This window comes from Nyctereutes procyonoides, unplaced genomic scaffold (assembly GCF_905146905.1).
Source record: "Nyctereutes procyonoides isolate TBG_1078 unplaced genomic scaffold, NYPRO_anot_genome, whole genome shotgun sequence".
Taxonomy (NCBI): Eukaryota; Metazoa; Chordata; class Mammalia; order Carnivora; family Canidae; genus Nyctereutes; species Nyctereutes procyonoides.
This window is the reverse complement of record NW_026575144.1, coordinates 16,768,446-16,786,578: the sequence shown is the minus strand read 5'-3', so window position 1 is coordinate 16,786,578 and position 18,133 is coordinate 16,768,446. Positions and strand designations below refer to the sequence as shown.

At 38.2% G+C, this 18,133-nt stretch overlaps 1 protein-coding gene across 1 annotated transcript in view; it reads right to left on the bottom strand.

Moving 5' to 3' along the window:
- RYR2 (ryanodine receptor 2) overlaps positions 1–18,133 on the bottom strand; it is a 755,069-nt gene that overhangs the window by 225,699 nt on the left and 511,237 nt on the right. Inside the window, exons 30-36 of the mRNA XM_055308992.1 lie at positions 11,940–12,148; positions 11,119–11,471; positions 9,415–9,529; positions 8,265–8,425; positions 6,285–6,444; positions 5,623–5,709; positions 1,773–1,999 (exon numbers count right to left, since the gene is read on the bottom strand). Coding sequence (XP_055164967.1) covers positions 1,773–1,999; positions 5,623–5,709; positions 6,285–6,444; positions 8,265–8,425; positions 9,415–9,529; positions 11,119–11,471; positions 11,940–12,148 — 1,312 coding nt within the window. The remainder of the gene's footprint in view (positions 1–1,772; positions 2,000–5,622; positions 5,710–6,284; positions 6,445–8,264; positions 8,426–9,414; positions 9,530–11,118; positions 11,472–11,939; positions 12,149–18,133) is intronic.

The window sequence follows — 18,133 nt, the reverse complement described above, 5'->3', positions numbered from 1 at the left end:
GGTCCACCCTCCTCAAACCTCCCACTCTAAGTAATTACTAATCTACTTTGTCCTACTAAAAATATACCTATTTTATGGGCTTTTCAGGTAAACAGAATCCTACAGTATGTGTTTTTTATAACTGGCTTCTTTAACTTAGTATTTTTAAGGTTCATCTGTTCTATATCATGTATGGGTACTTCATTCCTTTTTATTGCCAAATAATAGCATGTGGATATTCCACATTTTATTCATCAATGCATCAGTTGGTAGGATTTGGCTTGTTCTCAACTTTTGGCCTATGATAAATAATGTTGCTACAAAAGTTTGTGTACAAGTTTTTGCACGGTCACGTTGTCACTTCTCTTGAGTATATACCTAGGAATGGAATTGACAGGTAGTGTGGCAACTCTATATTTACATTTCTGAGGAGATGATAAACTGTTTTTCCAAAGCAGAGGTGTAAAACAAAAACAAAAGAAGAAAGCCAAGTATTTCTTTTTGTTGTTGTTGTTAAGATTTTATTTATTCATGAGAGGTAACAGAAAGAGGTAGAGATGCTCAACCACTGAGCCACCTAGGTGCTCCCCAAGTATTTCTAAATACATTAAAAACAGACATAGCTCCTACAACCATTTTCCGATTAAAGACTTAAAACACAAAGATAACAGGAACGCCTGGGTAGCTCAGTGTTTGAGCGTCTACCTTTGGCTCAGGTCGTGATCCCAGGGTCCTGAGATCGAGTCCCACATTGGGCTCCCTGCAGGGAGGCTGCTTCTCCCTCTGTATGTCTCTGCCTCTGTCTCTCTGACCCTCATGAATAAATAAATAAAATCTTTTTTAAAAAAAGATAACAAATCCATGTATCTTTGCATTGTTCTCATGCAATGTTTTCACTCAGTTTGTGACTGAACTTTTAAATGATATTTTGGGAGGGGAAATCCTGGTCCAAAACTTAGCAACTCAGCTCTTGATTGATAATGAGTTACTAAAATGAAACCTCTACAATTTTGTCAGCTATAACATGGAAAAATTGAAATCATAAACAAAGTTACCTTCAAATATTTACTGTACTTTGTATCATTACTATTACTGCCTAGAATGCATATAACCTTGTTTCCAAGGCCCTCCAAATATTTTCACAATTTTCTTTCATGAATGTCTTCTAGTCTCAGTTTTCACATCTTTCTGGTTTTTTTTAAAAAAGATTTTATTTACTCATTTGAGACAGAGAGATACAGAGAGAGAGAGAGAGAGCATGAGCAGGGGGAGAGGCAGAGGGAGAGGGAGAAGCAGACGCCCCTGTTGAGCAGGGAGCCAGACATGGGGCTGGATCCCAGGACCAGGAGATCATGACCTAAGCTGAAGGCGGACGCTTAACTATCTGAGCCACGCTGGCACCCCCACATGTTTCAAAGAAAGGGCTGAACTAAGTAATATCTATGATTCTGCCACTAATATCATATAATATCATACTCTATGACACTATATGACTGCTAAGTCTTAAGAAAGATTGCAGGTGTAGTTGTCTGAATGTTTACCTGCCATCAACATAGATAAAACAAGAGGAAAGGAACAATACATGGCTCCTCCAAGGGCAGTATCATAGTTTTGTCTCAGTAACACACTGGTTAAGAAACAGACTGAAATTTGAAATATGTGAAACAGTAGCTCCATTTCCCCCAAGCAATTAGATATTTTTAAAGTTTCATTTTGTTTTCCCAGCAACACCCCTAAAACCTCCAGGCTGACATTGTCATTCGAAGGGTCGCAATCAGACAGTAAAGGCTGACCTGTTCTCCTCTGGGATATGAAGAGACATGAACTGCAGGGGATCCAAACACTGCACCAGCCAGCCTTGGCGCTCACTTATTCGAGAGACATCTACCTTCAAGAACTGGTTGGGCATTCTGCTCCACAGGACGTGGGATAGAAATTGCACGTGGAGACGTGGGGGACACTGTGGCACAGGGTTTTTGTGCTCACTCTTGAACAATCCCGCTGACAGAGGCATCACGTTCTAGGGAATGGGGGAGCAAAGAAAGAATTAATTGATAACAGTCTACGGGGGTAATGAAGTAACGGCCTCAGTGCTGCACAGGGAAGAGATCCTGAATCCAGCAAAGTCAATACGAGAAGTAATAGAACTTGCATTGATTTGCTCCTGCAAGGACAAAAGGAAAAAATATTATGAGAGAACCTACCTAGAACTTCAGGTCAGGCACACAGGTCTGTGGATATTGCTTTCATATACATCCTCAGGCTCACTGGGAATGCAGTGGCATCCAAGTACAACCACAGACTCTTCATATTTATTTACCAAGATGGGCTCACAGTGAAATGTGGCAGGCCTTCAGCTGCTTTTGGCAGCCAACTCCAGAAGTGTTCTATGCACTTGGCTCTCTCTCCTCTCTGCCTCCCGTCACCCACCTCCTCTTCCTACCACTCACTCACTCACTCACTCACTCACTCACAGTCAGGTTTATCAGGGGTTAGGAGCCATTGGTATACCAGAGACAGCTCAACAGATAAACAGGACTATCACACAAGAAAACAAAATTCATCACAATTTATTTGTTCACAATTTATTTGTTCCCCACCTTGTTTCACCTCCCATATTTATCATCTTTAGCCTTCCTAATTCCTTCGGTCTGATCTCAGGGAAAGAGAGGTCTCTACTTTGCCAAAGCTTCATTCACTTATGACCTTGACACCACCCCCCGCCTGCTGCTTATGAGCCAGCCATACAGAAACAACAGCCTTACCTTTCCCACTCTCTTGACTGTCTCCCTTTCCCATAAAGCCTTGTCTAATGTACATTTTGAGACTATCTCATCCTCAACCTACTTTACTATTCTTTTCTGCTACTGGGAAGAAAAAAAAAAAAAAAAGCCTGGCAGGCTTTAGGCACCAAATGAATAGAGAACACAAAATCCCTCCTCTCATCCAGCTTCTTCTTCCTTTTTTTTTTTTAATTGGAGACATAAAATAAACAAAGTCAGAAAGAAGTAGATTCAACAGTAGACCCAGGATGGAGGAACCAGAAGGCAGAGCAGCAATAATAAATAGGGTATTCAGAAGCGGGTCCCTGAGAAGATGTCATTTAAAGAAAAACCCAAAGAAGAACCATGTGGACATGGGGGGAAGACATTTCCATGCAGAAACAACGGTTAATGCAAAGGATGCGAGGAGGAAGTCTGCCTGGCAAGTTTGAGGAAGAGCTGGAGGCCAGGGTGGCTGGAGCAGAGTGAAGGAGGGGAGAAGAGCAAGAGATGAAGTCAATGAGGTAATAGGACAACAGGCTATAGACATGAGAACCATCATGAGACCTTGGAGTTTTACATGCCAGGAAAGCAGGTTTTGAGAGTTTTGAGTAGTAGAAATGGCATAATCTGATTTCTATTTGAGAGCAGTGACAGTCACTCAGATTGTTGCGTGATGAACAGATGGGCAAGGGGGAATTCAGGAGACCCCATCAGGAGTCTGTGCAGGAACTTGATGAGGAATGATGGTGATGAACTGAGAGCTGCTGGAGAGGAGGAGGGTGGAGGGTGGGGTAACTGGGTGATGGGCATTGAGGAGGGCACTTGATGGGAATAGCACTGGGTATTATATAAGACTGATGAATCACTGACCTCTACCTCTGAAATGTTAAATAATTGAATTTAAATAAAATAATTTTTTGAAATAAAAAAAAGGAATGACGGTAATGGAGATTGGTGTGGTCGTCAAAAAGGGTGATGGTGACAGGTTGCAGGGTGAGGATCTGCTGGTGGAGGGAATTGGGATACTGAATGTCAAGGAGAGAAGTCCAGAATGACTTCAAGGTTGTGGGCCTGAGCAACTGGATTTGCTACTGACGTTGAAAAAGACTATAGATCTTAGTAAGGAGGAGAAGGTATGAGTATGATGGTCAGCAGACCCATTTGGACATATTTAATTTGAGATGTCTGTAAAACACCCAGAAGAAAATGTCAAACAGACCAACATATGAGTCAGAGTTCTAAGAAATGATCACTTTTTGATTAAATTATATATATACAATATACATATTGTGCAAATGTAGGTATAAATATATAAGTTTTACATATATACATATACATAAAACCATAAATAAAATATATATATAAATTTTACATATATACATATATACATATATATAAAACCATTCAAACCTCTGGTCTTTCTCTCATTTTCAGTCCTGAATTTTCTGTAATATAGCTTTATCCATCATTTTGCTGAAATTCTTCTGGTAAGGTCACAGAAGCCCTCCTAATTAATAAGAGTCGTGGATTCCTTTAGTCCATATTATATTTGTCTTTCTGTGGCTGCTGAGAATCTCATTTTACAAAGGCAAAAACTGAGCTCACACAGCTTAAGTAACATGCCCAAGGTCACTGCATCAGCACTGTAAAACCATCTACTATTTCCATCCTGATGTGTGCCTGGCATCTCAACTTTTACTATTGCAAAATCCAATTCAATTCCTTTTCCTGAATTTCAACAAGCTCTTCTGTTTGTTGTATTAGCATCCATTAGTTGTCCAAACTAAAAATAATTAATAATTCCTGATTCTTCATTCTCCTTGAGTACCTGAATCCAATTTATCAACAAATCCTATTAATCCAATTAATTGTCAAATTTTACTCATTTCTCCTCTAAAACGTCTTCTCATTTATCATTGTCTCTCCATTAATGACTTCCACAGCTCCTACATCTTATCCCATGCAGACGAGCATCAAATCGTCAAAACCTCATTGTTACTGCCTGTTCTCATTCTTCTCCATATTGCCACCTCCACATTACTGCCAATGTATTCTTCCAAAATGGGCTTTATTATACTCAGGCCCCTGCTTCAAGTTTCCAATGGATCAACAATATGTATATAATAGGTGCCAACTTCTTAGAATAGCATTCAAGGCCTTTCCAGCATGGTCTCCCTTCTATATATATTAATCTCCAGCCACATCCTGTAAGGGGCACTAGGTTATGGTCACATTGAATTCCTTAACCTTCAGCACACTGATTCAGGTGCTTTTGCTTTCTAGTGTCCTCCATCTAGAATGGCCTCCCCTATTAATAAACATATTCTGAGATCTCTCTCTTATTCAACAGTTAAGAATCAATCTGAATGACCCCTCTTCTTTTAGCTTTACCTGGCCCAACTCTTCCAAACTCCAACTTCTCTGTTCCTCCATTTCTTCCTAGAGTTACTCTACACCTGCAGTATTCTAGCACTTACCATTATATAGCAGTTTCCTATCTTTAAACCCATTTACCAGTTAACCTGTGAGTTCAATGATTATTGAATGGTATGTTATTTGGCATTTTGGTTCTATATCAGCCTTGTTTTATTGAATAATATATTTATGGTAACCACAGAGAAACCCTTTTTTTGTTCTTATTATTTTAATTAATCAAAAAATATTATAAATTGTTGCAGAAATCCTTTCTAATTAATTTTGTTGCCCCAGTGACCTGAAGGAGATTACAGAACTTTCAAATATGGCTCACCTTTCTTTTAAAGAATAATTTATGTGACTAATATCAGTACTAAAAAAATACTGAACTCATTTAAGAAATGACTGCTATTCCCTAATAGAAAGACCTCAAACAAAATATCAGCAATGATTTCTGTCTTACCTTTATTCTTCCCAACTCAAACTGGAAAACATTGGGACTTGTAGCTTGTGCAAACACTGCAGGAAATAATTTTGTACTTGGCTCCACCTTAAATAAACAAATGAATTTGGTCAGATTAGTCAATGATGGAACATAAAAAATATTTCATTTATAACAACTCAAGAATACTTCACAGAAGGTAACTGGACACCTGCATTCTCTCAGATAGATATTCTCTTTCAATAATGATTCAGAGTATTTAACTTCAATCCCGTAAGAACATGTTTGGAGAAATGTACTGTTTCCTCCAAAGGGCACTATTGCTATTCAAACAGAAGTAAGAAAGGCAGAATTAAACTCATTTCTGTTTTCATCTTCTTCTAATTTCTTTTTTTTTAAGAATTTATTTACTTATTTGAGAGAGAGATAGCATGAACGGGGGGGGGGGCAGGCAGAGGAAGAGGGAGAAGCAGACTCCCCTTGAGCAAGCAGGGCCTCGACCCCATGACCTAGAGACCATGATCTGAGTGGAAATCAAGAGTGGGATGCTTAACCCACTGAGTCACCCAAGCAACCTACTGTTTTCTTCTAATTCCTAATGTACTTTTTATCTAAAATGTCTTTCTCTCATGGGGAGAAGAGGCTCTCTTTCTGGAAGCACGCTGCCTTCCCCGCCCACAGACCTGGTAGTAAGTGCTCAGCTCCTTGCCATTGGCGGTGAATGTGAGCAGCCCACTGGCGGCGTCCACCACACACCCGATCTCCAGGCCATTGTTGTTGCGTCCTTGCCCAGGGCTCATGCTCTCGCCTGCACATACCATATAGCAGTTGCTGCGTTTGATGCTGAATTTCAAAAAAAAAAAAACACATTTTCATCTTTGCACGACCACAGACAGGACAGAAAGCATGTGTATCTTGCAAACTAAACCTAAATTATGCTGCGCAAGCAACAAGCTCATGCTGTAATGGGAGAGGTGCACAATGGGCCCGATTCTGTGATTCTGAGCAGAACTCCATTGACTTGGTGGACATTCTGAATCAGGTCTTCCACGTCTCTAAATTTCACACCTAATGAAGACAGGTCAACAAGCTTGGAATCAGGTAAAAACTGACCTGCACCTTCCCTCCAAAAACTCAAACCAAACTGCACCTTGTTCTGAGGTTCAAAAAAGTTTAACTATTAAATAATCATCCAAATTTGCAATTTTCATTCTCATAGGGTTTGTTTGTTTTTTTTTTTTTTACCACTTGTTCAGGGATGAGAAGCATTCATTTCCAAGCACTATCAAAGTCCTTAGGCAAATTCTACATGAGCCATCTAGTGATTCAGTATATTTAAAATTTGGCTAAAATTATGCCCCTTTGTGGACAATTCCTGGTGATTTGTTACAAGAGAAAGAATTAGCTAGACTATGCATAAAAATCAGTGATATTAACAACAAACCCTGTTTCACCCTCACCCATACCTTTACCAGAGATGGTAATAAACCTGAGTGATTTGCGCTTTGCCTCCTTCCCTTTCCCTGCCACAACAGAGTGAATGTGTTCATAAAACTAGCAAACAAACAAACAAACAAACAAAACAAAACAAAATCAAAGGCAGGCAAGTCAGAGGAAAGGAAAAAGAAGGCTGAGATAAAGTCAGTTTCAGAATAATCAAGTTGGCTCTGTATCTTTGCCATACTGACATAAGATTCAACAACCCTTCCCCATCCTCTATGTCTTACACTAAAATCATCTCTCAGGTATCCTATCCCTCTGTTGGGTTATTTCCTTATACTGTTGCCATCTCTGAAAATCAAGTGTGTTCTGCAAGAAAATTCCCAGAGGTGGTCTTGGGCTCCCATACTGATGTTAAGCACTCTTGACTGGAGATTTGGGCTCAGCCCACTGTCTCAAGGGCTCCAGTGTTAAGACCTGAAGGCAGGCAAGCGAGCTTCCAGTCATCAAAAATGATGGTACAGGGAGAAAAGAAAAGCAACGTTCTGGAGGACTCTTTCTATGAGACCTGTCACATCAGAGGATGCATGGGCACATAAGGTAGATGCAAATGGTCAGCTCTTCTCTTGGCTTATTCTGCAAGAAGATAGCCTTCTTCACTTTTTTGAAGGTTTGGTTTGAGTTTGGTTTTGTTTTACAAATGAAAAAGGATGGCACAGAAAGTGTAAGTGACTTACCCAAAGCCACACAGCGAGTCAATGGCAAAGCTGAGGAAAGAACCCACTGGTCCTCAGTCTGAGTTCAAGTGTGTCCACCTGGTCTAGACTACTAGCCCATATTGTCTTCACTTTTTTCTCCCCACCACATATACCATTCCCAAGATACATTTCAGACCACAGAGGTCTCACAGTCACCCATCCCTATATCCTAAAAAAAAGGCTAAGTACTGGTAACCCAAACTGTTAGTCACATACAGTGTTATCTGAAGGAATATATGATTATTACTCAAAAAAGAATGCACGTTCTTACTTTATAATACTTTTCACTTTTAATATATTTGGATTCCTTACTGGTTTGTAGGAGCAACAAAAAGGACACTGAAATTAATGGTTTGATGATAAATACCATATTATCCTGGACATGAAATCCATAGGGAAAAAATACCTAGGTTTATCAACATTTTAATCAGATATCATTCATATAAAAAATTAAGAAAAACCGACCTTTCATGCACTTTTCCCTTTTCATCTCCTAGGGTAACGGTTACTGTACGAACTCTGTCCAAGTCAAAGCCTGTATCATATTGATGGAAATCTGATGTAATCCAGCCTACCCAGACGTTTGCAGGTTCTTGGCCAGGAAAGATTCTCACTGAGTAATAGTACTGTCAAGACAGTAAAACCAAGTGTTGGCAGAGTAAGAAGAAGCAAACCTTTGATATACAATGTCTTTGAAGTGGCTAAGACTGTATTTCTTTGTTTAAAACCATTTCACCTAAGTAAAATGTTATAGGAACAAAGAAGTGATACTGTAAGATAGGTCTTAGGATAGAGCTAAGGGAAATTAAATCAGAAATAATGGGAAAAAGAGAAAAGATTTTGTCAGAGCTAACACACGAGGTGATTTGAGGCTTTTTATATTCCTTAGTGCATGTGTTTTGTGTACATCCATAGCATTCATACAAATGTATGGGTACATATATATTACACTTATGTAAAAAAAAATAATTCATTTAGGCAGGTAAGCTTCAAATTCTTTAAGCTTACAGAAGCACACTAATCTATGCTAGAGTTTTTATACCTGTTACACACCCCCGTGAATCTGCTTCACCTTTCCTATTGATAATATAGTATTTTGAGACCTTAAAATCACTTTGAAATAATCCTATTTCAAAGGGAACTAACATGTGAAAATCTAGCTCAAACATGAGGTCATTCTACAAGGACTATAACTATATATTTTTTTTCCATTTGGCATTTTAGGAAAACTTGTTTTGAAAACTGTAAATGGCAGATGGCAAAATGAGACATCCAATAAATTACTTTAAATCATCTTCCTTTAGACATATCACTAAGATGAAGGAGATCATATGCACTTGGAAAAATTAAGTGGAAATTAAAATTTCTCCAAGAACTGGGATAGCACCATCAGGATTAAACATAACATTAGGATATTTTGCCTAAAATAGTTCTCTTAGTACATAATATACATGAGAATATACTTATATTTTTCAAATTTTCAGTCTGTAAAATATAAGCAAAAATTAATTTTAAAATAAGCTGGCTAAATCGGATGAGTGAAAATGAACTCTTTGAAATGGAGCACATAATGACTGACAAAGAGGAATAAGTGACAAATGCTGCCACCTCATACCGTGGACGTTTGCATCAAGTAATCGTAATCATCCCTATCGTCTGCAAGGACATCTTCAGTGAGTCTTGCAGAATGGCTCGTGCTGTAATCTGGCTTGGTTCTTCTAAGCAAAAATCTGAAATATAGAACAGGACTAAGAATAAGCAACATCAAAATGTTCTACTTCATTGAAACATGACCATATGATCAATTTAGTAGAATAGTTCAAAACCAGGGTGATTTTACTTCCTAGAGGGTATTTGGTACTATCTGGAGTCAGTTTGGGTTGACATAGCTGGGGGAGGTGTGCCACTGGCACCTAGTGGGTTGAAGCCAGAGATGCTACTAAATATCCTTCAATTAACAGAGCAGACTCTCACAACAAATAATTATCTGACCCAGAGTGTCAATCACACCAAGTTTGAGAAATTAGGATGTAGTACAAAAAAGGGACGCTAAAATAACTTGTTTTCTTGAATATAAAAAATACTACTTAGAGAGAATACTCTAAATTTCAACCAAGAACATAAATATAAGCATCTTAAAAACTCCTAGGAGAAAATGAAAATACTTGTAAATTATATATCTGATAAGCAGTTAATATCCAGAATATATAAAGAACTCCTACAACTCAACAACAAATAACTCAATAAAAAAATGGGCAAAGAACCTGAAATATTTCTCCAAAGATGATATACAAACAGCCTATAAACATATGAAAAGACGCTCAACATCACTAATCATTAGGGAAATGAAAATCAAAACCACAAGAGATGTCACTTCACAGTCATTAGGATGGCCATATCAAAAAACAAAAAACAAAAACAACCCCCCCCCAAAAAAAAACGAAATTAACAAGGGATGCTAAGAAAGTAGATAAATTGGAACCCTTGTGCCCTGTTGGTGTGAATGTAAAATAGTACAGCTGCTGTGGAAAACAGTGTGAAGTTCCCTCAAAAACTTAAAAACAGAACTAGCAGGAATTCCACTTCTGGGTATATATCCAGAATAATTTGAAGAGGGCCTTGAAAATATATTCTCACATACATGTCCACAACAGCATTATTCACAATGGCCAAGAGGTAAAATCTATCCAAATGTCCATCAATGGATAAAGAGATAAACAAAATGTGTCTATACCCAGTGGGATAATATTCAGCCTTTATATAAAGGAAAGAAATTCTGACGTGTGCAACAAAATGGATGAACTTGAGGATATTACACCAGTGAGTTAAGTCAATTACACCTGAAAAAAAATACAGTATGAATCCACTTTATACAGTGGTCAAATTCGTAGAAATAAAGAGCAGAACAGAAATAAAAAGCTGGTGGGGGGATGGTAAAGGAGAGTTGTTTCATGGGTACAGAGTTTCCATTATGCAAGATTAAACAGTTCTGGAGACCTGTCTTACAACAATGTGAATATACTTAACACCACTCTCAACTGTACACTTAAAAAAATGACTAAAATGATAAATTTTGTTATGTGTTTCTCATCACAATAAATAAGTGCCTTAAATAAGTTCTCTTAATAATCTTAGGCTAGATAATTTCTGTGGTAACAAATGAGATGGCCAGCAAGTTGCTTTATTGTCCTGCTGAATCCTTTACATGAAGAGGAAGAGGAGGAGGGAAGAAATGACACTGGAAAGTTCCTTGCTCTCTACTGTACTCCTCCCCACATAATAACTATATATTTAAAATCTTGTTGCAAATATCAGCGACCTTTGTTTCAGACGAGAAGGCTTTTCTTGAGCATAATCTTTGTGGTTATTAAACTCTGGTTTTGTGGCTTCCTTGTCTTTGTCAACTCGATCTGGCACGAGATGGCCATGAGCGGTCTTCATTAGAACCTCAAAGTCAGAATCTGCATCGTAGTCCTCCAGATCATTCTTAGGCCCAAAGAGGCCAGTGCCTGGGAGTCCTCCTGCTACCGTCTTGGAAAAAACTTCTGCACACTCGATGGGCATGCTCAGGCGATAGAACATGATATCGGTGCTGCTGTTCTGAGAACCAAAGGACTTCTGAGTGACCTTTAAACATGGAGAACTGTCTATGGTGCCATCTATTCTGGTCACCTAGCAAATGAAGAAGCGATAGTTCAAATTTGAATCAATGTGGTTGATCTCTTGATTCTAAAGATCGCTAATAGACATTACATCTTCAAAACCCAAACATGGCCCACACATTGCGTAATTTTGTAAGTGACATGATTAAACACAGAGAGTACTATGTTACAGATAGACTCATGGTCCTGTTTCTCATTCAAAAGACAGTTTGGGAAATTCACGTTACAATTATATTTATTCAGATTGAGCCTAGGGTTGCCTATATAAACAGAGAATTACTCATTGTTAATCAGTCAGGTACTCATAAAGTACCTAAAATGAGAACCTAATGCTGTGCTCAGATTCCACTGCTATGTAACACATTAGGGCCATCTTTTTAAGTAAGCAGCAATAACAGTCCAAGTTGGAATTCCCCTGTGTTAAGACATTCCATCCCTGGTTTTTGGCAATTTTCTGAATTTTAAAGAAAAAGCAAACCTCGATATGCTCATGATTTGATGGGACCTGGAGAAACTGAGGAAGCCTCTTGCTTAGCCACATGGTAATATCCCTGTTTGTGTTAACAGCAAATGGTTCATAGCCCTCTTGTAAGCCACAGATGGTGAAATATTTCAAGGTGCTGACATCCTTTCCAAAGTTCATCCTGCCCACTTGAGCCACTCCAAGGCTACAGACAGGAATGAATCCTGGGAAGAAAAAAAAAATCAAATGTTCAGTATCGTTAGTATGACAGCCTGTTTGTATGGAATTTCTAAAAGCACAGCTCCAGAACTCTTGTCTTTGGGAAAGACGTTGGCATAAGGTAAAACAATATTTGGAGAAAAGGGACCACTGATGCTAAGTATTAAATGCAAGGGTCATAAGACCAACATTTGATCCTAATTTATTAAATGTGGCCCCTAGAGAAAAACCTTCTTTCACCCTGGACTTCTGTAAAATAAGATAAATGCTCAGTAGCCCTTAGTCCTCCAGGGATCTTAGGGGGTACAGTAAGACAAGGCTGTCCCCATCCCACAGCCTCTTAGCTCAGGAGTACATGGAACTCCCACATAGAGGGAAGGTAAGAAAGAAGTAAATGCCAAAGTGCATTGCTCTTCAATGTAGCACAAGCCCTGGAAACATGCAAATACTGAGCACAGCCTGAGCCACATATTTCTTTACACCTAGGAAAAAGGATTGGAGGCAACATTTTTAAAAGTTTTCATTCACTTATAGCTGCTTTTCATCTTTGAGAAAAATTGCGCCACTTTTTTTCTGGGGTACACTAGATCTAAGTGTAGAAAAATAGATGTAAATAAGTAAATATTTAGAAGTAGTTGCCAAAAATCCCACTGAAACTCCTCCATTTGACCCTTTTCCTTCAATGTGACTGCCATAAGATTAAGTAGAGCAATTCACATCAGACCTGAATAATTAAGATATAAAATCAAAGTGTAAGTCAACAAGAAACTAAATGAAAACCAATAGCAATAAGCAATAGAGGAGAAAACCAAAATATTTCATCAGCTAATCTAATGTGTGGCAGGATGAGTAAATTTTTCCCCCACTGAATAAAAAGGGGAAACTATTAATTCTGTTGTTTGTTTGAATTCTTTGGAATCCACTATGTTTAGCAAGGGGCTGAGATGAAATTTTTCAGTGTGGGGAGATGCATATGTACTCTTCATTTCCTTCTAGAATATTTTACACAGAAATTCGGGTAGTCAGCATAATAAATAAGGTATTGGAATACAGGCTGCAGAGTAGAAGATCTAATTTACAGATCAAAAAGGCAGTGGGTCCTAAGAATAAGCTAGCAATTGTTTACCATTAGGATTTCCATTTCTTCCTTTATTGAAATTAGTGACAATAAAAGCAATACATGACCCTTAAAATAACATGAGACAGTAAAAACCACATCCTATGATTCATAATGATTTCACTCAGTTTGTATTCATCGATACATACCCAAATAAATGGTTGTAGAACAGTGCTACGGACCAGGAAGCAAGATCACACCCAGCTGTGTTCAAGGAAGTGCGAATGATGAATTTCTAGTTAAAACTAAAACCCACAGCTGCATCTGCAGCTGTGACAGCTCCTGAAGCAGCAGTCAAGGGAAATTGTTTTAAATAAGTGTCCCCAAAGGAATCAAAGGAAAGGATTGGATAAATACAATAGACCTGAAGTAGCTTAAGCCACATTTGCATAAACTAGCATATCAAACATCCATTTTACATAAACTAGGGGATACGAAGATAGAAACATCTCAGATTGTAAATACTTATTATTTCTGAGGCACTTTACATGTAGAAGGAATCCCTATCTTATAAGTGAAGCTATAAATACTTGTACAGTAGATCTTTGGGAGTTTGTTACACTACTATCTAAACTTTTCTGTGTTTGAAATATTTTCATTCAAAAAAAACCCCAAGTGGGCAGCCCGGTGGCTCAGCAGGTTAGCACTGCCTTCAGCCCAGAGCTTAATGCTGGAGACCCAGGATTGAGTCCCACGTCAGGGTCCCTGCATGGAGACTGCTTCTCCTCTACCTCTCTTTCTCTGTCTCTCATGAATAAATAAATAAACAGATAGATAGATAGATAGATAGATAAATAAAATAAATAAATAAATCTTTTAAAAAAAGTAACTTGCACAAAAAGATTCATGTGATTTGTTTTTAAAGCTGAAAATATGATTTATTTTTAAAGCTCGGAAACCATCAGAAATCTTTTTATTAACAAAGAATGGGAAAAAAGTTACAGAATGAAAAAAGGATACAGAATGGTAGAATTTTTGACACTTTCTGTTCTTTTCCTGTCTCTCAATTTAACGAATTTTCTTCACTGAGTGTGTATTTTAATATGAAAGCAAGTGACAGCCTTTGTAAAAATAAACTATTCATTTAATAAACTGGAGAACCAGAATATACCTACCTCTTTCTCATACAGAAATGTGTAAGAGCAATGTGAATATAAAGTAGTCAAGCAAGGTCAGCTTGTTGAAGCTCAAGCTGCTGAATGTGTGGTGAGTTCAGTACCAGAAATCTTGCCAATAAAATTAAATTAGTATAAAATCTATGGAGATCATTTTAGTAATATGCATTAAGACACTTTCAACCATTTATTTCCTTATCCAATAAATACTTATGAGCACCTGCCATGTGCCAGAAACTGGAAACAATAGTTGACTAACACAGAGACATGAGCCCAAATGTTCTCACAGTCTAATGAGGGGGAAAGAAAGGTAAAGAAGTTAGAACTCCTGAGTCATCTACAGAGAGGGGTGGTAAGAGCAGAGGAAGAAGACAGAGGTGAAATTCAGGGGGGTTCCTTAGAGGAGTTATCTTCTGAAATGGCAAATGGGTTGAGGTCCTATGACGTGGCTAAGATCACACAGTTTCAAGTCTGAGAGACCTGCATTAAAATCTCAGTTCCAGGGCATGTGGGTGGCTCAGTGGTTGAGCATTTGCCTTTGGCTCAGGTCATGATTCCAGGGTCCTGGGATCAAGTCCCACAATGGGCTCCCCACAGGGAGCCTGCTTTTCCCTTTGCCTTTGTCTCTGCTTCTCTCTGGGTCTCTCATGAGCAAATAAATAAAAAATAAAATAAAATCTCAGTTCTACCACTTCTCAGCTATTTGACCTTTGACTAGCTACTTAAATTCTTTAAGCTCTCATCCTTTCTTCTGTAACATCTACTCCATGGGATTATGGTTTTAAAAATGAGATCCTCTGTGGATGGTGCTTAAAACCTGGCGCTCAGTGAACAAAATTTTAAAATGGGGGGAGGGTAAAAGAAACTAAATATTCACAATGAAAGAATGGATAATTATGATATATGCACAAAATTAAGTATGTGTGGGCATGAAATAATCATGTTTAGTACTACTCTGAATATAACTGCAGAGAGAGAGAAAACCAATATAGCAAAATAGAAATAAGTGGTGAGTCCAAGTGAAGGGTAAACAGGTGTTCATTGCACTGTTCTTACACTTTTCTGAAAGGCCATTTCTCAAAATATAAAATTGGTTAAAAACAATAAAAAAACTTCTTTAAATGTGCTCTAGCTTGAAACAACATTTATAATACTAACTTTAAAAAGTAGCTGGAGAAAATTATTTTCACATTTCAAGGCTTTAAATGGAAGAAATAATACATTAAAGTCAAATTTCAGCAAAGCAAAAAAAAAAAAAGTCAAAGTTGTCTCTCGATAATGAGAATACATATATATTTTACCCATTTTCATTATACTCCTTGGTATTTTCCAAATGTTTGACCAGAATTTATTACTTTTTGATATATAAATAGATGTAATTTTTCATTAGTTTAGAGCAAATACACACTTGTACATGGTATATTTACTGTTTTCCTGTTTTAGTTCCCTTTAAAGAATGTATTCATGACAGTGCATCCATAAGTAGAAATGGGCATATGGTTTTTTCCTCTTTTTAATTTAGATGAAGTAGAACTTAATAAAAGTTAAATCATACTGTGACTTCTGAAGACACAATTTTGTTTTGTTTTGTTTTGTTTGTAGAGAGGGAGAGTGAGAGAGAATGCTAGCCTGGGGGAAGAAGGGAGAGGGAGAGAGAGAGAGAGAGCGCAGGATCACTAGCCAAGAGGGGGATGAGGTGTAGAAGGAGAGAGAGAATCTTAAGCAGACTCTATGTCCAGTGTGGAGCCTGACACAGGGCTTTCTCTCACATCCCTGAGATCATGACCTGAGCCCAAATCAAGAATCAGCCATTTAACTGACTGTTCCACCCAGGTGGCTCTGAAGACACAGCTTTTATAACTGCTGTGATAATAAGACAACCAATATTTCTAAAAATTACATGCTTTTATTTTTATTTTTTTAAGATTTTATTTATTTGAGAGAGAGACAGACAGAAATAGAAAGAGATAGCACAAGTGGGGAAGAGAGGGAGAAGCAGGCTCCCCGTTGAGCAGGGAGGCCCATGTGGGGCTTGATCCCAGGATTCTGAGATCATGACCTAAGACAAAGGCAAACACTTAATGACTGAGCTACCCAGGAGCTCAAATTGCATGTTTTTAAATTAGCATATCCAAAGCGGACCGAATGGATGGCCATGACAACAGAGAACAGAGTGGAGAGAAACTATAGGTACTTCTCAGTCACCTGACAGAAGGGTCAGGTCTCACCCACTTGCATCTAGCCAGTACTTGGAAAAGTGCTTGCCAATAAAGGTGCAGACAATGGATGACATGCCCATCACACGAGGCTCCCTAGTAGTGGCTGATGGTCTCTGAGTGATTTTATCCAGTGCTCCTCTCACTGAACATTAACAAGCATTCATTGAGATTAGAATCATTATTATCACTTTCCAGACATGGCAATCAACACTGTAGCTTAAATCGCCTGCTCACAATTAAGTGGCCAGAAAAGAAATCCAGGCCTGCCAGATCCTAAGGTCCATGCTTTAAGCCAGGACAATAAATAACCAGATCTTAGATTCTGTAGGCCAAATAGCCTGAAGAAACTACTCAAACCTGATCTGAAGTGCAAAAGTGGCCATATAAATAAATGAATGAGTGTGACTGTATACCAATAAAACTTTATTTACAAAAACAGGTGGCAAGCTGGATCTGCTTCAGGCCTTAGGATGCCAATCCCTGCTGCTCTAAGTTACTATTCAACATTGTCTCCTTATAGTATCAGGTCCTACCACTCAACAAATATTTAGTGAGCACCTACCATGAACTAATATTTAGTGAGCACCTAGCCAAGAACTATTCTTGGCTAGGGATACAGCTGTGAACAGAATGGAAGAGAGTCCCTTTCTGGAGCTTATCTTTGTGTAGGCATAACAAGTAAATATATACAGTTATAGATAGGTAGATAGATAGATAGATAGATAGATAGATAGATAGATAGATAGATAGACAGACAAAGTCAGGAAATAATTAATGCTATCAAGATTCACAGGATGTTTGCCATAAATTAAAGATGGGTTGATAAATGACATTACTCTTAATAATTGCCCATAGCAAAACATGGTATTGAAGTTCAAATTCTTTATGAGTTTGAAATAAGCTGGACACACACATATTCTAATACAAGAAAAAAGATTTCCACAAATTCAGGCATATACCCTAGCATAAGTAAAATTTTGGTCCTACCTTCCTGTGTTTTGGGTTCTTCATCTTCTATTCCAGTTACCTTAACTGACACCCTGCAAATAACAAAGCCTGATGATATCTAAGGGAAGTTTTCTTCCCAACAGTGAGATCTTAAATTAGTACACATGAGTCCAATTGGTTTCTTGGGGCTGAGCCAGACCCACCCTAGCCATTTGTAAATCTGTTAAAACAGTAGCTACAACGTATGGTTAAACTGCTTCCTCCAACAAAAGACAGATGGCTTCAGCAAATTTTAACTTTACCCACTGATGAGCCTCCCTGCTCTGGAGCAGAGGGGTGTGTGACAAGTGTGTTAAGTCCAGCAAAGGAACTGGCAGTCACAGGATGTGGGGGTGTGATGCAGGCGTGAAATCTGTGGCGGGGGCTAAATTGAAAGAAGACGAAGCCGATCACAAGCATACCAGCTTGTTGTAAGAACATACAGTTTCAGACCTCAACTTTCTGAACTACAGATATGAATCCAGATTTATAACAAAAACCAAATGGCCAGAAGCAGTAAAAATGGCCAATATTAGACTACCATGTAAATTT